Source organism: Osmerus mordax, chromosome 8 (assembly GCF_038355195.1).
Source record: "Osmerus mordax isolate fOsmMor3 chromosome 8, fOsmMor3.pri, whole genome shotgun sequence".
Lineage (NCBI taxonomy): Eukaryota > Metazoa > Chordata > Actinopteri > Osmeriformes > Osmeridae > Osmerus > Osmerus mordax.
In genome coordinates, this window is record NC_090057.1 from 203,611 (window position 1) to 223,173 (window position 19,563).

Here is a 19,563-nt window from a genome sequence, read left to right on the forward strand (position 1 = left end):
CATCAGGTAATGTGTCTCACAAAATAAAAAAGTATTTTGTGTAAATAATAAATATGTAAATGTACAGTACATTACTGATTGAATAACATAGAACTAGAACTTCCTTACCAACTGACAAATCACAACATGTAATTGTTTGTTAAGCCTTTAATTCTGAGATACAAATATCATCAATGTAATGGAATATAAGGAATAGACTTCCACAGTCGCTGAGAAGGACACAGGGGACTACCCCTCCAGACTTAGTATAGTGTTTCATAATCCATTCATATTTGATAGTTTGATACAATTGATAACCTTTGAAGCGTTTCACAATCCATTATAAAACTAGTGTGTTCACAACAACTGGTAACTATGGCTTGGAAGAATTATTTATCTTGTCTAGTATAAAGACTACAGTCTAATAATGCAGGCGGAATGCAAGAGAAGTTACTAACGATTCAAAAACACATAATAAATTATTAACATTGTTATTAAATGTATACTTCAGTAAACTAGAATTACAAATTATATCTGAGCCTACTGCCTCCAACCATCTTCGTTAAATAACAACTAAATGATCGATCTCTCTGTGTTAATCACTGAGTACTGTTGTTAACGTTTGAACATTTTAACGTGAACAGAAAAGAAGAGGATGCAGTATGAACTATAGTCTGCAGTGTGTACAAAATAGTTTAGATGAATATTGACGTAACATGGCAGAACATCAGTCTTTGGTGTTGGTTGTAGTCAAGTTTTTCATACTCTCACTTATGCTCTTTGAGGCTGGCCTCTAGGAGAACAGAAAGAGAACATGTCATTTCCCCTCAATGTGTAATACAGATATTAAAGGGTTCAGAACAGAAGTGAACTTACGCCTGATGTTATGAGCTTGCACAACTCATCTCGAACCTAGTATGAAGAGACATGAAGAGAAAGTTAGTCTGGACAGCATATTATTAGAAAACAATTCCCACCATGCAAAGCACATGCTACAATGTCTCCAAGAACACACAAAATACCCTTTTCTCTGCGAAACACCCAGTCAGTAAAATGAAGAATCCCTGAAAATGATTGAGTAAAAAGGTAAATTATGTTTTCTCTGTAAATGTTATATTTTCATACTAGGAAATACATGATTTGAAAAGGCTAGAAAACAATGTGAGTTTAAGTACCTGTAAGGAGTTGACAATGGTGAAAGTGTAATGGATGACAGGATTCATGGGATCCTTAGGACGAGTCATCAACACAGCGAACCCCAGAGCCCACGTGACCCCGAACACGGGAGTGAGGAACACCACCGCCTTCATGATGCTCTTCACCATCTCCTTATCATCCTCTTTTCCTCCCTCAGGGATAGATGACTTCACGAGCGTCAGGATAACCACCGCCATGGAGAACATGTTTGTTAGAACGATGGTTCCCACAGGAAGGATGAAGGCGTGGATGGATCCCTTCAGGAGGCCCTTGTATATGAGCCAGCAGGTCTTGTCGTTGTGATAGTTGGTGTCCGTGTATCTGCAGTACACATAGGTGGCTCCCACGATGACGGTGGGGCAGACATAGCCCAGGATGGAAGAGATGAACATGTACACCCGCCTTCTCAGCGGGCTGAAGACGAAGATGACCTGGTGGAGGAGCATGAGACTGAGGCAGAGCATCCAGAAGAACATGGCCGTGAAAAAGAAGTGTTGGCACACAGTCAGAACCAGGCACCAGGTGGGCGACAGGGCCTGAGGGAAGGAGGAGGCCAGGAAACTGCAGTCTGCCAGGAACAGACACAGGGAGATGTTCACCATAGCTGTGTGGCGGAAGTGTGAGAGGTTTGACTTGACAACAGCGGACCAAACGAACACCTCGATGACCAGGAAGACCAGGAGGGAACAGATGGACACTCCCAGACCCACGTAGGTGATCTCATCCAGGAATGGCAGGCTCACTGAGGTCTTTGACATGAGCATGGAAAAGGAAGTCAGGTGGTTACACTCACAAAAGGTTTGGTTCTCAATGGAATTCAACCAGCAACCTTCCCTTGACCATTCGTTGGTGCTGGTGTTCCAGAAAACACAGAACACCTCACTGTCCTCGGTCCTACCCTCGATTGGGGGGAAACCGAGCTTAATGTTGATTCTTGAGCTTGAGTTCTCCAGAATCGCTGTCAGGATGATACTAGGAGGTTGTGTGTCTTTAAATTTCATTTCTAAATTGTTCCCCAGTTCTTTCATTGCCATGGTTTTAACTGTTCCGAACGATGCATTCAGTATGACCGCTACGCCGAACACCGTGTGGTTACAGGTTGTGTTTGGTTCCACACGCCAGATCTTCAGATCCAAGTTATGGGTGATCAGATCCTGCGTGTTGTTCACTTGGATATTCCTCACCAATCCCTCTACTGAATTGAGGTACTTGGAAGACATGTTGTGTAACAAAGACTTGTGGGAACTTGTTGGGACTTCCCATGAGTTATTCAGGATATTGCTGGCTGCTCCAAGAAAATCCTATAAGATCATGCATTTGTGTTATTTATGACAATACATTGTTAATTCCGTTATCTGATTCAGTTGCTTGAATGGTAATGATAAGAGTATCAGCGGTAGTTTTTATTTGCACTATTTGTATGTCGCTTTGTATTAAAACCGTCTGCTATGTGAATGAAATGTAGTGTAAAATGTATGATATAAAGTGGATAATTGAAAGGTCATAGATCATCTCACAGGCAGAATAGACTCTGTCAGGTCAATGGTAGCTGATGCAGTTGCCATGGTGTTTAGAACGTTGATGGACTCCTGCGTTTCGGCCCCGTTCATGCTGCTGTCTGACGTTGAAGAGTTCTTCAACCCAGAGAAGATTGAGAGAGCCACGGCCTGGGTGGCCCCAAGGCCCTGCGCAAAGTCCTAAAGGAGCAAACAAAACAGGGTTAAAGAAGTCTTCCAGTCATTGTCTCATTAAGTGAAAAGGGTACTTTCATGTTCAACACTGCTGAAAGACCATACTCACATTTGCGGCATTGGCAACTTTCTTTAAATTCTCTGAAATACATTTGGACAATATCTCCGACCATTTATTTTTCAAGCATGTACGCTCTTTAGACCCCACTTTGCCTGCTTCACACTCCTGACTGACCACCGTGCTTCCACTTGGAGTTTCAGGCCAGTCTTTCTCAGCAGGACATGTAGTATCACCCTCTGGAAGACACATTTTTTTCAAGACAAATATTACTTTGAGATGGTTACAAGGAGTAAAGGTATTTCAAGGATATCAAATTGTAATATGAATAGTTTTTTTTAAAACTAAAACATGTAACTTTTTTTGTAATCAGGAAAATGTTACTTTTGACCCTAAAAAGAGACAGAACAATGCACATACCGTAAAAGACTGGAAAATATATAGTTCCCCATTTATTTTCATTGTTTCTGTTAGTAAATGTGTAGGTTACAGATTGAGGGGATCCTTGTGTTGGCTGGCAGTTCATTTCTATTTTGGAGGTGTAGTTGATCTGCGCCATATTACCTATAAGAGAACAAGTCATGGAATCTTTCTACGACCATAAATTAATCAAGCCATCGTCATACAGATTGTTTCATTTAGGAAAATTCAAGAACAATTGCGTCTACCTAGGATCAAAATATGAAAGATGAGACAAGTCCCTTGATTATCCATGAATCTTTTGCATATTTTATAGAATTAATGGGCAGCGATGTGGGACCAGCTTTGCTAACTGAATGCATCATGGTGGATGATGAGATTACCTACATCTGGCCTCTAAGTAGAATAATGTCTACATAGTTGGTTGTAAGAATATGGTTTGCATTTTTCTTTTTTAAGGAAGGACGGTTAGTGAATTTTAAGCTAATTTAGGGTTTTGTTGCTAAAAGTGATGCTGATCGTTCCATGATATCCAAACTTCTGCATTGTGATTACGTTGTTTCAACCTTGATCTACCTGACAGATACTAAACAATTGACAAATGTATCAGATGTAACTGCTTGGTTAAGCCAAGGGTAGTGTGAGTTAGGGTTACATATATTGATGTGTTAAACACTTGGTCGTTGAAGAAATGTCACTCCCAATCGTGTGCTTCAGTCTTACTCGTATTAGTTACAGTTTGCTCTTTGTTATTGTATGTTGCCATGACGGTGTAGGGCTCTGTTGTGGCCTGAATGGTGGCTTTGACCTCCACTTCCACAATACTTTCTGTCTTGCCAGAGCAGTCGACAGACAGAGGCTTGGTGGCCATGGTGATGACATCTGGCAGCAGGGCCACGTCAAGCTGTGCTGAGGCGACATGTTTCACTGGACCATTGGAGAAGCTGCAAGTGTACTTTCCTGTGAGGAACAAAGTGTGTCAGAAGTGGGAGGGGTGGCTGTGGGTGTGGTGGGGGTGTAGGAGGGGTGGCTGGGGGTGTGGGGGGGTGTGGAAGGGGTGGCTGGTGGGGGTGTGGAAGGGGTGGCTGGTGGGGGCGTGGGGGTGTGTGGAAGGGGTGGCTGGGGGTGTGGGGGGGTGTGGAAGGGGTGGCTGGGGGTGTGGTGGGGTGTGGAAGGGGTGGCTGGTGGGGGTGTGGGAGGGGTGGCTGGGGGTGTGGGGGGGTGTGGAAGGGGTGGCTGGGGGTGTGTGGCTGGGGGTGTGGGGGTGTGTGGAAGGGGTGTATGGTGGGGGTGTGTGGGGGGGTGTGGGAGGGGTGGCTGGGGGTGTGGTGGGGTGTGGAAGGGGTGGCTGGTGGGGGTGTGGGAGGGGTGGCTGGGGGTGTGTGGAAGGGGTGGATGGTGGGGGTGTGTGGCTGGGGGCGTGGGGGTGTGTGGAAGGGGTGGATGGTGGGGGTGTGGGAGGGGCGGCTGGGGGTGTGGGGGTGTGTGGAAGGGGTGGAATCATGACGCTCACCTGCCCAGTTTCCTGTCACTTTTTTGATGACGATATTGGTCTTGGATGGGTGACTGGAGGAGTTTCCAGATTCAAACGTCACCTCTGACACAATCCCATTGTTGATATTTGATGTGATATTACCATTGGTCAGGTCCCATCCTGTACTGTCTATTGCTTGTCCATACGTGCAGTTTAGAATCTGGAGGCTGTTGTAATCCACGGTTTCCTTTGGGTACTTGATACTAACCAGTCCTTTGTGATAATTAAAACAATGAGATTGTGGGGGTTAAGGCAAATTAATTTTAAATGACTAATCCAGGGCTGCCCAACCCTCTTCCTGGAGAGCAGCAGTCCTGTAGGTTTTAATTTCAGGAAATCGAAACGGGAAGGTATTTTTCCAGGAGCAGGGTTGGGCAGCCCTGGACTAAACTAAAAACAAATAATATATATTTTTTTTAATTATATAAAAATAGGTAATGCAGTTGTGTTTTTTACCTGACGAGACAACTGTTATTGTGGCGTTCAATTCTTTTTCTAGGTCTTTTATTACCGTAGTGAGATCTGCATTTTCAAATATGACGCTGAGTTCCACTTCAAAGTCAGCGCTTGTGCTCCTGATGACCCCGAGGGGAGACGGCAGAGACAGGCAGGCCACAGGGAAGAGAAGGAGGGTGATCATCATGTATTTAAAGTAACTAAGGTTGGAGAGGAGGACACCACAACTCGCATCTGCCACCAAACTTGATCACCTCATCAGTCACACATCTGATGCCAACAATTCAGGCTGGTCAGTAGCCTGCTATAAACAATCTCTCTATATCAGCCACTTACATGTCTCTACCCTTCACATCTCACCCCCTCCTCCCCATCTCTTCCTCTTCTCTCGAGCTTCCCTTCTGCTATCCAGACACCTGGAGATCAGCTCTATCCAGACACCCGGAGATCAGCTCTATCCAGACACCTGGAGATCAGCTCTATCCAAACACCTGGAGATCAGTTATATCCAGACACCTGGAGATCAGCTCTATCCAGACACCTGGAGATCAGCTCTATCCAGACACCTGGAGATCAGCTCTATCCAGACACCTGGAGATCAGTTATATCCAGACACCTGGAGATCAGCTCTATCCAGACACCTGGAGATCAGCTCTATCCAGACACCTGGAGATCAGCTCTATCCAGACACCTGGAGATCAGCTCTATCCAGACACCTGGAGATCAGCTCTATCCAGACACCTGGAGATCAGCTCTATCCAGACACCTGGACATCAGCTCTGAGAAGCCCAGTTGAAGCCCCAGGACTCATCCTCCACATCCATAGTCTCCTGCCTGGATCTCTCACCAGCCCCTTCAATCATTCATTCATCCTTGTTCCTACTTCAAGTAAAAATAAAGTATCTAGTTGTTGGTGTGGTCTTTGAAAACGTGAACTATTTGCTACTGTCTCTGAAATACAGCCGACAACATCGATAGATTTCACATTCTTTGTTTATTACCTGTTCCCAGTCACTTTCAGTCCCTTAAATCCATTCAGCTTTTGGAACTCCTTTATAAGCTGTAAAAATAAAAAGAGAAAAACTCGAATAATGTAATATGTTATCTCGTACTGAACATGATTCTGAAGTAATTACATTTTTCCATCAGATGCTACAAACTATATTATGTCAAAGGATCATTTTTAAAATAAAATCTGTATAACAAAAGTATCCTACTGTCTTTGCCAGATCCGGTCCAGAGACTGGCAGACTGGCAGCAATTGTGACCAATCCACTGAGACAAACTTAACAAGATGTTTTTTTTTAGCAATGGCATGTATATACAACATACAAACTGTTGTATATTATATTATTGGTGATATTATGGTGCACCAACAACAACAGTAATGGCAGCTGATAAAAGTTGGATTGCAACAACATCAATAAAAGTAGCTACCTGTCACTTTGGGTATGCAGAAGTTGATGAAGTCAGATATGTTTGCAGAGCAAGATGTGCCACTGCAGCATTTCAGGTTGTTGCACACTGCGTTACTCCACACATATCCAAAGGAACAGTTGCATGTACTCTGATCCCCAACTATCTCACACACTGCACACAGTCATTGACATTACATTTAGTCATTTAGCAGAAGCTCTGATCCAGAGCGACTTACAGTAAGTACAGGGACATTTCCCCCGAGGCAAGTAGGGTGAAGTGCCTTGCCCAAGGACACAACGTCATTTAGCACGGCCAGGAATCAAACCGTTAACCTTCTGATTATTAGCCCAATTCTTTACCCGCTCAGCCATCTGACTCCCCATCTGACATCACCAACCAAACACACAAACATCGACACTATCAACCTAATAAACACTCACACAACCCAGTCATAACTAACCAAACACACAACACAGTTGGTAAAGAACATTTACAATAAAAGTTGTGTTTAATGCTCTATATGAGCTGGTCTTAATTTCATTTAATATCTAATGGTATTGGAACCCAGAATACTTGATCTACATTCTAATGCTGAGCTACAACTATCCTATACTTTACACAACTCACTCCATCCAAAGTGTATAATCTCTCACACCAAGCACACTATGGATCAAATAAAATAAAAAGAAGAATCATTGAACATCACCTGCTGTTAGGTTAAGCTTTGTGACAGAAACGTTTCCTGGTTGTGATATCTGGGAGAGATTTAAGGAGCCCAAAACAGTTGAGATGTCCATCGTGACGTTGCTCTCTATCACAAACTCAGCATGGTAGGTTTCTACCATCAGTGTGATGGGCAGGGATACACAGAGAAACCATATTTAGTTTGTTGGTTGAAATCGAGGTAGATTTTAAGATTGTGTTTCTTTTACTGGAACCATACAACAGTCAGCTCTTCTGCTCTTCAGCACGTGATTAACTTTTAAGGAATCACTTTAAATGTAAAAGAAACTCACCGACTCCAATCGCCTAAATTAAAAAGACAGAAAGAGTTAATAAAAAGACATCAATAACTTAATAATCATATATTGACCGTGGGATGGATTTCAGGGAGAAAATATCAGCAGTTCTATATATACTATATATATACTATATTTAACAATATCTTCAGAGCCTAGGTCCTTCAGGCCCTTGCATATGCCCCAGAGCTGCTTACCTGAGTGGTGAGGGCTGTGCCACACAGCACAATTAGACCTGTTAGCCACATCTTCTATCTACAGAACAAATAGAATAATAATAAAATGTATTAACACCCAAGGATGCTTTACAGAGGAATATATCAATATACATATAACATACAACATACATATAAGCATACAGAATATAAAACAACTGATGTTGAAGTTGCCTAGACATTCATAAGGTAAAATACAATACAAAAAGAGGAGGGGTCAAATGAATTCATGATATCATGAAGTGATATTACAGTGTGAATCCATGAAAATAACTGATTTGTCAGAAATATATAGAATGATATGGTCAATATTTACCTTTAATTTGGATTTGTTACCTTTTGCAATCGAGATTTTAAAAATAATAATAATATCAAACTTGTATGTGTCTCTTATCTCTTTTGAGCTCTTTGCTCGGAAGGGCGCAAGGGTCATAGTCAAATTTAGTTTTGCATCACTATTTTGCATGGAGCTCAATGATAAACACAACACCTGGAAATAACATGTACTTAACTGACCAACAACATCATCATTTAACAAACATGACTAATAGTGAGCATTATATACTGTTTAAAATTCAGTGTGTACCGAGTCTAAACTCAGGTTACCTTCAATGAACTATTACAGGGGGAAAAGCACTCAACAAATAGGTCCAGAACCAAGAAGAACAAAAGGGTGAGGCTAGTAGCTGAGATGTAGTGAACATGCATAGCAGCTGGGTTAGAACTAAACACCACAGAAATACGTAGAACTCTGCCCTTCTGCTGTACTTGCTATGTACAGCATTTGTATGTTGCATGGGATAAAGATATTTGCAAAATTAATACATATAAGTGTACATATAAGTGTTGTTTTTTTTAACTGTTGTTTACTTATTACGGTTACAAAAACAATATTAGTCCATAAACCAATGTCTCATCCCAAAAATTATTATATTAATTAATATTTTTTTTATTGAGGAAATACTTACCTTGATGGTCAAGTGGTACTTAGAGACTGTGGCTGGCTTGTAAGAATCAATACGCCAGGAACATCCTCCAGTTCCTCTGGTAGACTGTCAGGTCAGGAAGAGAACAGCACAGGAGCACCCCAGTTCCTCTGGTAGACTGTCAGGTCAGGAAGAGAACAGCACCCTCAGGCAGGAGGGACGCTGCCGCCAACAGTTATTTGCATTGATTGCATCAGTCAACACAGGCGTCCTATCTCCCATGAATATTTGTCAACCAAATCAAGACTCTCTCCTTCAGGAGGGTAAGGGTGATGTTTCAAGAAATGGCTGAGCTCTCCAGACAGTCTACATATATTAATCGATTTTTTATCCAAAGCGACATACACGGAGGGGGTTTGAACTTGCAACCCCATGATCTGCAGTCAAATATTCTCCCACTTAACATTACCCCTCATCTCTATGCCAGTGTCTCTTTAACCTCCTGTCTGCATGTCTGTAAAAACAGACTTAAGGAGGTGTGACTGTCTACCCTACAAAGAAATGTGCACCTGCTATTAAGTTGGGGTTACTGTTGATCTGCTGATGAGCGAAGGGCAGTACATGGTCTTGTCTGTGTCTAGAATTCATTGGAATGTCATCATGCCACAGATGCAGATATATATATATACGAACACTAAAGGATTGAGAGACTACATTTATACAATCTGTCAACTTCCTTCTTTCTGTCCATTAAACAGAAATACAGGACGCACTGACAGTCACTACTGTATCTGTCAATGCTCAGACAAGCACTGTAGCAAGCCGACCAGCATGCTACACATGCATGGATGATCTTTCTCACTGACAAACAGTCACTACTGTATCTGTCAATGCTCAGTCAAGCACTGTAGCAAGCCGACCAGCATGCTACACATACATGGATGATCTTTCTCAACAGATGGACGGCTACATACTCTACATGCTATATATATTTTTTATTATTCAAACAAACATCGGTGCATCGGTGGAGTTAGGTGGTTTTGGAGGTCATTTACATTTCCTTTCTTTTAATGAATTAAAGAATCAGTCAAACATGAATCATAAAAGAAATGGAGCCTCATTTTTTTATTAAGTGGTATTTTCATTTGACGGTCCTGTACCCACAAACCAAGGACTCAGTAATATCACCTTACTGCCAACCATTTACGGTCAGTGGTAAATGTGCAAATGTTGAATGGGGCCTATGGCCTGGCTTACATCAATTATTTGCCTATATACAGATTTGGCAGGTTCGGCAGGTTGCTCTGATAATATGTCATTGTAGGCCTGAGTTCTACCTCTGTAGTGATCCACTCCTTCATGTACGAACACAGAACAATCCCAAGCCTGAACCACAATCAGCATATGTAAAACAGGCCACTGTTTCGTATGCTTTCAAACAGTGTGAAAACATCCTCAATACAGAGCATTCACCCTCCTTCTGGGTTTTAGGACTGAAGCAAAGTTCCTTCAAGCCATCTTTATTAGAAAAACTACAGTAAATTCAGTATTCTCATGGTAAATTATTTCAGAAGATTCTTGCTGATAATTTACAGCATAAAATAACTATTCACTCACAAAAGGCATGCTGATCTTGCTTGTCCACTGTTTTTGTCTTCAAGGTGAATGAGGGGATCCTGTTCCTCATCTCAATGATTTGATTCGCAAACTAACCAGACTACAGGGGGAAAATTATTTTTGCATTTTATTTATAGATCTTGGTACCCTGCAGAAGATATGCCAGCATTTGATTTACATATTTAAAAAAAGAATTACAATACAAAATGTTAGTAATTATTCACAAGTGTGATTATTTAACTGCCAGTCAATGCTATTTTCCAATTTATGCTAAATGAAAAACAATAATTTATAACATTATGACTGAAGTAATGCGTACAGTAATACCATAAGTCACAGACACTATACTGTATAGAAAAAATATATTTGTTTAGCCACATACATTTATTTAATTTAACAAATGGTTAAAAACATCTCTCAGTAGCTTTCAGTAATTCCTCACACATTAAAAGGTCTGACTGCATGTGGGCCTTCAGACCTAGAGATTACCACCAAAATTAAATAAGTTTGTTAGAAACCTTTCTAGACTGTTGGTCCAAATATTTTGCTTAATAATAAATAAATAAATGATAACACACATTGTTAAACTGATTTTACAACAATGTTACTTGAAAAATGCTTTAAATCCCAACATAATATGATTAAAGTGTTAAGTATAATATTATGTTAGTGCAATGATACTGTGGGGCTAATTACTGCTTTATTTTTAAATTAAACGAGTACATTTAATACATAAATTTAATATTGTATGATCTTACAGTAAATTAACATCAGATGTTGATGAAAGACTCTGTAGCGGCGGAGCTGCTGGTGTTTGCAACTTCAGAGACGTTGTAGACATCTGAGGAACAGAAAGGAGTCAGTCCAGGACAGGTACAGGACAGGTACAGGACAAGTACAGGACAGGTACAGGACAGGACAAGTACAGGATAGGTACAGGACAGGACAGTTACAGGACAGGAACAGGTACAGGACAGATACAGGAGAGGGACAGGACAGGTACAGGACAGGGACAGGACAGGTACAAGTACAGTACAGTACAGGTACAGGACAGGTACAGGATAGGACAGGTACAGGACAGGTACAGGACAGGTACAGTACAGGTACAGGACAGGTACAGGATAGGACAGGTACAGGACAGGTACAGGACAGGTACAGTACAGGTACAGGACAGGTACAGGATAGGACAGGTACAGGATAGGACAGGTACAGGGCAGGACAGATACAGGACAGGTACAGCAGTTTTTGTTAAACTAAAAACTAGCTTCCATATGGTGAGATACCTTTATAACTGAAGCGTTGCATTAATACTATAGATCACAGACACTATACTGTTTTGGTACTGTATTGTTGATATTTTACCCATGCATCACAACAGTCAATCCTATTTCATACCAGGAGGTTTGTGTAAATACATTGATGTAATTCGTTAAAGGCCTTATTCAGGTGGCCTTTTGCAGTATTGATTGATGATTGGTATAATCATATATTTTTAGTTGTCATTTGTATAATGTATCTACTGATACTAACATTTGACTGAGGGGAAAATAATTGTATGTATAAGTATGTTGATAACTTACTTCTTCTCCGCATTCTTCTGAGTATGTTCAAGGCACTGGAGGAGGATGGCCCAGTGCTGGTGCTGCGAGTCTGGAAGCACCACAAGGTGGAACATGTTAACAAGACTCAGGATGAGACCAGTACAAGGTGGAACATGTTAACAAGACTCAGGATGAGACCAGTACAAGGTGGAACATGTTAACAAGACTCAGGATGAGACCAGTACAAGGTGGAACATGTTAACATGACCACCCCTCACAGAACCACATCAGTACAAGGTGGAACATGTTAATATGACTCAGGATGAAAGCAGTACAAGATGGAACATGTTAATATGACTCACAGAACCACACCAATACAAGTTGGAACATATTAATATGACCACCCCTCACAGAACCACACCAGTACAAGGTGGAACATGTTAATATGACTCAGAATGAGAGCAGTACAAGGTGGAACATGTTAACAAGACTTACAGAACCACACCAGTACAAGGTGGAACATGTTAATATGACTCAGGATGAGAGCAGTACAAGGTGGAACATGTTAATATGACTCAGGATGAAAGCAGTACAAGGTGGAACATGTTAATATGACTCACAGAACCACACCAATACAAGTTGGAACATGTTAATATGACCACACCTCACATGACCACACCAGTAATGCCACTGGGCCATGAAAGTCCCAGATATTGGCTTTGGATAAAGCATCTGCTTACTGAACGTAATGTAGTTAGATGGGTTTGTATAACGTGGACAAGGTTGACTTACCCCGGTACCCTGTGTGCTTCCACTGGCTCCTCGGAACAGTCTAGTTATTGCTGCCCGGATCTATAAAATATGGATATACATATTGTGAATATGTCAAATACAACACAAATCTATGTTTAAATGGACACAACTGAATTTATACATTGTAAGAATGAAATGTAAGAATGCTATTTACCTTGCTATCTAAAAGTGTTCCAAACACCAAAATGAAGAAACCCTATGAGAAATTGGAGACAAGTGCATTTGTAAAATGAACTTGATAATTTTCACACAGTATACAATACTCAATAAAGCTCTATAGTTAATGTGTGTATATGGTATATGTATAATTAGTGTATATAAATATAAAATACTGATATATAATAAGAAAATATGTGCAAGGGGTTAACAAAGCAAAAACAAAGAACAAGCAATTAATTTACCTGTAAGGAATTGAAGAAAGCAAAAGCAACATGTGTTCCAAAGTTATTGTAGTCCACCAATGTTCCCACTCCCAGTGCCCAGGTAAGTCCAAAGAAGGGTGTGAGAATGGCCAGACACCTGGCGATGACCACTAATGTGTTCTTCTCATCAGGCTGGGCAGTGTCCCCAACACCTCTCCTCAGCATTTTGTACAGAACCACGATGAGGATTAAGAAGTTGATGAGCACTATACTCAGGGCTGGGATCACAAACGCCAGGAGAGCCTTGCTACTGTCCCAGTTCAGCCAGCAGGCCATCTCTGTATCATTCCTTATGTATGTCTCATTTGGGGCTGTGGAAGCCACCGTGACAACAGCTATGATGAGAGGTGCTCCGTAGCCTACAGAGAAGCCAATGGCCAGCATGGTGGACTTTGACATGTGGGAGAAGACCATGATGGTCCTGTAGAACAGTAGGAGGCCTGAGATGAGCATCCAGAAGAACAGAGACAGGTAGAAAAAGTGAATGAAGAATGTTGCCGCGCTGCATGCAGCATATTTGTCTTCCCCTGGATTGGCTGAAATGGAAGCTCCGATGATGAACCAGATGTCTGCTATCAGGAGAGAGACGGCGATGTTCACTATGGAGACGTGGCGCATGTAGGAGGTGCTGTTCCGGGTCATGCTCTTCCAGACACAAGCTTCAATGATCAGACACACAACCAGGCTTCCCATGGAGATGCCCACTCCAATGTAGGTGATGATGTCCAACACTTTTTGCTCTTCATCACTAAAGCCGTCATTGGATGGTGACATTAGGATGGAGAAAGAAGTCAGATGGTTGCAGTTACAGGTGACGGTTTCATTGTCGTCAGACTGCAGATGACATCCTTCACCATCCCATCCCCCCAGATCAAAGCTCCAGAATACACACTGAACGTTAGCTAATGATTTATTCAATTTTTCAAAGCTCAGAGAGACATTTGTGACGGTTCCGTTTAACTTAACGAGCAGCACGTTTCCATTGATAATGGTACCGTTGACAGTCTGATTTCTGCCATTTCTGGCAGGCAAGACGTTGTTCAGGGTGGTGAAGGCGATAGTGTTAATGAAGTTGTTGCTGGAGTTAATCTGTGGAATATGTAAGCCAACACTTGAGCTCTGTTCTGAGCTGAAGGAATTTTGAATAAACTTTGTTCTTGTCAGGATCATGGTGCTTGTGTTAAAGACAAAGGGGTCCCCTTGTAGAGCCCCAGTGATGGTTTCTAGGGACCCCAGTAAAATAGAGCTGGTGTTGCCAGTGTTGTTACCAGTGTTGCCAGACGTGTCTGCATTTAGCTGACCCCAGGAATCCTGTGCTCCTACTGAAATGAGTACATTAACTGTTTTAAGAAAACCCTGTGGGTAGAAAAATTAAGTAATTTAAGCTGCAATAAAACTGATTTGTTTCAAAATATTGTCAGACTAGAATAACCTTGATTTAATGTAAATGTCAAATTATCAGTGAAGTATTGTACATAATTGTTTGCATTCAACATACCTCCATAACATCGCGACTGACATTAGTAGAAACAGACGCCACATTCTTCAAAATTGTAACGAGGATGGATATAGTAGCAGTGGAACTTTCAATGTCCTTTTGATTCCCCTCTGTAGTATTTTGAAGATTGTTGACAAAATCAGGAACCCCTTCTTCCTGTAGAGACTATATGAAAACAGAAGAAATGGGACAAAAAAATCAAAGTATGAAAGTAATATACATAAAGTATATTATAAACACAGAATAATTAACAAATACTTTAAATGCTCATTGGTGTATCATAGTACAGTACCTCTGAGTCGGTCTGTAGGTTGAGAATCACAGTCAAGACACAAGTGTCCCGTCTGTCTACCCAATCCACACCATCACAAACTGCCTGAATAAATCCTTCTTTCCCAGATCCACATTTTATTACTGATACATCATCTTTTCGTCCAACGCCGAACTCATCATTTTCACAATTTACATCTGCAAATAGATTCACTGTTAATAGCATGCAAACATAGGAAATCAAGCATCAAACATTGGAAATCAACTTTGAAACATAGAGTGAATGTTATAGGGTTATAAGTATTCATGTAGAATAGGGTTACGGTTATAGGTATTATTGTTAGGGTTATAGGTATTATGGTTAGGGTTATAGGTATTATGGTTAGGGTTATAGGTATTCATGTTGAATACATCTCTTACCTTCTGTAAAAATAGTCAGTTTTGTTTTTACACTATAGCCAGATAAATCGTTGACTTGGCAGACAAAGTTTGTTTCTGTATTTTTACAAGGATCAGGCATAGAGACAGTACATGTGACGCAGTAGTCTTGAAATCCATCTGTGAGAAACATTGCAAAATAAGTAGCTACGCATATTTAACATAAATATAATGGTCATTAGCGTACATATTAATGATACATTAACATAATGTTAGTGTTGGATAACATTACTCTCATAAATAGGTTCATATTCACCTGATACCACATCGATCTGGTCTTTCCACTCGACTTGATACGGTTTCTGTACACAACACTCAAGAGGAGTGCTTCCCCCCACCTCACACTGTGAGTTGATTTGGGTTGGGGCTCGGACATTAGGACCTTCATTAACAATCACATTTCCTGTCTGATGGAAGTCTACGCTTGATCCCTTCAGAGTGCATTCATAAAGACCTGAAGTAACGGGACAAATACATCTACAGTATAGACACACTGACTGGCACTTAAATAATCACACTTTTCATTTTTTACTTCGAGCTTTGAATTTGATGGATGATTTGACTTTTAGATTTAAAGTTTTTTCAACAGAGAATATAAAATGACAACTCAACCACAATTACACCAGGAAACAAGTACTCCAATAATTGGTCAACATCCAGTAGGCAGCCTACAGACAGTGTGTGATACACAGTACCTACTCAATAAAACTGTGTGATACACAGTACCTACCCATGGGAGGTAAGATTCCTTTGTTCATTACCTCATAATTGATGGATAACTCTAACCCTGCCCTGTTCATTACATCATAGTTGATGGGTAACATTACATCATAGTTGAGGGGTAACTTTAATCTGCCCCATTTATATCGTATTACTCACCAGTATCACTAGGACTAGTGTTTTTAACCGTCAGTGTCTTGCTTTGATTGTTTATGATAAATTTTGAATTGCCAGATATATCTTTTCCCTTTACTTTCCATGTCACTCCCAAGTCTCCCGTCACGATGAAAGCAGGAGGAGGGCCGCATGTGAGCGTGAGAGTGGGACCAGGGTACATGGGCTTGGGGCTGTAAGGTAAGGGAACAAGGCCTGGACATACGGAGCAGGGTTTTAGAGAGTTTAAGACCTTATTCATTTAATGAAAATGTAAACGTGTAAGAGAGTGAGAACAACAAACAGATGGCTTATCATCGTCTTACTTTCATAAATGGTTTTAAAAGAGTCAGTCCTAACAATGAAAACAGGTGCCAGTGCTGCTATGAGCCCTGATTCAACACTTTTGATATCAGCAAGGTTTGTGTTAGTCGTTACGACTTCAAAGTCCACAATCACGCTTCCCGACCTGTAAAGAAATAAGAAAAAACAATATATATATTTACGCTAATGATTTAAGTGATGAGCTGACAAATATTGCTAATATTGATACAGTTCTATACTGTACATAGTATATTTCCCACAAATGAGCAAACTATAATATTAGACAAACATGATTTCCAAAATGTTATCCAGGCTAACAGCAACACAGCTGCCAAAGGCAGGAAGGGAAGCTCCTTCCCCAACTGTGTGAATGCATAAGTTAGTCGCTTCTCAACTTTAGGGTTAGTTATAACTCATGTTTCAGGTTAGTTATACAAGTTATGGTAAGTAGACTAAGACTTGCACTAAGATGTTCTTGCACACCATAATCATTTATCAAAACAACACATTAATTTAATAGAATACACAATTGTAATTACAGTCAATCAATCTCCTGGTGCCTCATTGATGGGGCAGTGATATTTATAACTCATGCGTAGTACATGAGTTAACCAACCCTAAAGCCATACGAGTTATAACCAACCCTAAAGCCATATGAGTTATAACCAACCTTAAAGCCATATGAGTTATAACCAACCCTAAAGCCATATGAGTTATAACCAACCCTAAAGCCATACGAGTTATAACCAACCCTAAAGCCATAAGAGTTATAACCAACCCTAAAGCCATACGAGTTATAACCAACCCTAAAGCCATAAGAGTTATAACCAACCCTAAAGTCATACGAATTATAACTAACCCTAAAGCCATACGAGTTATAACCAACCCTAAAGCCATACGAGTTATAACTAACCCTAAAGCCATACGAGTTATAACCAACCCTAAAGCCATAAGAGTTATAACTAACCCTAAAGCCATACGAGTTATAACCAACCCTAAAGCCATAAGAGTTATAACTAACCCTAAAGCCATACGAGTTATAACCAACCCTAAAGCCATACGAGTTATAACTAACCCTAAAGCCATACGAGTTATAACCAACCCTAAAGCCATACGAGTTATAACCAACCCTAAAGCCACGTTTTAATTTGTTTAATTAGTTGTTGTTGTAAACTGCAACAGTCTTATGCACCTCTGTACTTTGGTATGGTTTACCTTATATATCTTGTATACCATGTATATCTTGTATACAGTATACAGTATATCTTGTATGTCTTGTATACCTTGTATACCTTGTATACCTTGTATATATTGTATACCGTATATATCGTCGTATATAAGTCGGCTGGCCTTCATCCTATTTTAGCATTTTTATTTATTGGAAATGTGGTAGGTATTGTTCTTGTTCACAGGGTGTTAAATGTTAGAACTGAGTTTGGTCAAACGACTTTTATGTACTCTGCACCATTGTATTGAACTCCTTTACGATATTGCCTTTTACTGGATGAAATGGTTTCTAAATCATTTAAGCATTTTGAGGCTGATTTCATGATTTTCAGATTGTTTACATTAGTGTATGATCCCACTATGCTTTATTTTTTGGCTTCATGTTGCCTGTGATAATGTAAAGACGCAGTGCTGATTAAACAAAAGATAATCCTCAATGAATCCTTCATGGGTTAAAAAAGGTTAAACAATCAAAACACATGCTCTGAATAGTTGTAGTAAAACAAACAGTACCTGAATTTCTTTATAGTTGCCGACAAAAAACCTGGAGTTTTCCCATATTGCTGCCGGAGCTGGGAGAAAACAGAGCTGTTAATAAACTTTGAGTAAAAGCAGAACTCTCTGTACATTAAATCTCAACATGGAATTTCAATTCAATGTCTTGAATCATGTTCTTACCTTTGGTTCAATCCCGTTTTTCAAAAAATTGTATTCAAAGCTCGTAATGTCATTTAGATCATCTGTAAATGACCTATTCAAACTGAACTGCATGTTCCACACAACTCCTACAGAACCTACAGAAAACATCAAAGAATAATTTAAATTAAAATGTATTTGCGTCTCACAGCAAGCAATTCAAGTAAATCTTTCCAGTGGTACACAATATGCATTACAAAAATCTTATATTGCATATTAATCTTATATATATTCATCTAATAGTAAATTAATCATTGTTGAGGCTTATTTTTATGTAGAAAGAAGTTTCTTTTTTTTATGTATTCATTTAGTTGACGCTTTTCTCCAAATACAGTAAAATGCTCTTCAACATGCACAGCTGTCAAGTTTTACTTGCCTGTTATGGGGGACAGGGTAGTTCCTGGGGTTGTGGGGGTCAGAGTAGTATTCTGTTGGGTTGGGGGGGTAGTGTTCTGTTGGGTTGTGGGGGTCAGGGTAGTGTTCTGTTGGGTGGTGGGGGTCAGGGTAGTGGTCTGTTGGGTGGTGGGGGTCAGGGTAGTGTTCTGTTGGGTTGTGGGGGTCAGGGTAGTGGTCTGTTGGGTGGTGGGGGTCAGGGTAGTGTTCTGTTGGGTGGTGGGGGTCAGGGTAGTGTTCTGTTGGGTTGTGGGGGTCAGGGTAGTGGTCTGTTGGGTGGTGGGGGTCAGGGTAGTGTTCTGTTGGGTTGTGGGGGTTAGGGTAGTATTCTGTTGGGTTGTGGGGGTCAGGGTAGTGGTCTGTTGGGTGGTGGGGGTCAGGGTAGTGTTCTGTTGGGTTGTGGGGGTTAGGGTAGTATTCTGTTGGGTTGTGGGGGTCAGGGTAGTGGTCTGTTGGGTGGTGGGGGTCAGGGTAGTGTTCTGTTGGGTTGTGGGGGTCAGGGTAGTGGTCTGTTGGGTGGTGGGGGTCAGTGTAGTG

General features: G+C 40.8%; 2 protein-coding genes across 3 annotated transcripts in view; both read right to left on the reverse strand.

The window, feature by feature from the left end:
* LOC136947507 (adhesion G protein-coupled receptor F5-like) overlaps nt 1-19,563 on the reverse strand; it is a 116,669-nt gene that overhangs the window by 88,644 nt on the left and 8,462 nt on the right. Inside the window, exons 26-38 of the mRNA XM_067241606.1 lie at nt 18,616-18,731; nt 18,451-18,509; nt 16,713-16,855; nt 16,393-16,602; nt 15,770-15,967; nt 15,496-15,633; nt 15,098-15,273; nt 14,806-14,970; nt 13,287-14,663; nt 13,040-13,081; nt 12,865-12,924; nt 12,112-12,181; nt 11,050-11,372 (exon numbers count right to left, since the gene is read on the reverse strand). Coding sequence (XP_067097707.1) covers nt 11,302-11,372; nt 12,112-12,181; nt 12,865-12,924; nt 13,040-13,081; nt 13,287-14,663; nt 14,806-14,970; nt 15,098-15,273; nt 15,496-15,633; nt 15,770-15,967; nt 16,393-16,602; nt 16,713-16,855; nt 18,451-18,509; nt 18,616-18,731 — 2,825 coding nt within the window. The 3' untranslated portion in view covers nt 11,050-11,301. The remainder of the gene's footprint in view (nt 1-11,049; nt 11,373-12,111; nt 12,182-12,864; nt 12,925-13,039; nt 13,082-13,286; nt 14,664-14,805; nt 14,971-15,097; nt 15,274-15,495; nt 15,634-15,769; nt 15,968-16,392; nt 16,603-16,712; nt 16,856-18,450; nt 18,510-18,615; nt 18,732-19,563) is intronic.
* adgrf3b (adhesion G protein-coupled receptor F3b) lies at nt 91-9,038 on the reverse strand. 2 transcript variants are annotated; one of them, XM_067241203.1, is made up of 17 exons: nt 8,957-9,038; nt 7,971-8,028; nt 7,771-7,783; nt 7,461-7,592; nt 6,773-6,925; nt 6,553-6,620; nt 6,337-6,395; nt 5,336-5,454; nt 4,859-5,092; nt 4,069-4,305; nt 3,346-3,489; nt 2,977-3,164; nt 2,694-2,873; nt 1,155-2,477; nt 1,002-1,043; nt 856-891; nt 91-772 (listed from the first exon to the last, which is right to left on the reverse strand). In XM_067241203.1, exons 2-17 carry the CDS (start codon nt 8,019-8,021, stop codon nt 707-709), a joined length of 3,045 nt encoding a protein of 1,014 aa, XP_067097304.1. In that variant the 5' UTR covers nt 8,022-8,028; nt 8,957-9,038; the 3' UTR covers nt 91-706. The 2 variants fall into 2 exon arrangements, with proteins under 2 accessions (XP_067097304.1, XP_067097305.1); XM_067241204.1 differs by lacking the exons at nt 6,337-6,395; nt 6,553-6,620; nt 6,773-6,925; ... (2 more) ...; nt 7,971-8,028; nt 8,957-9,038 and adding an exon at nt 6,077-6,228 and having other exon boundaries at nt 5,336-5,751.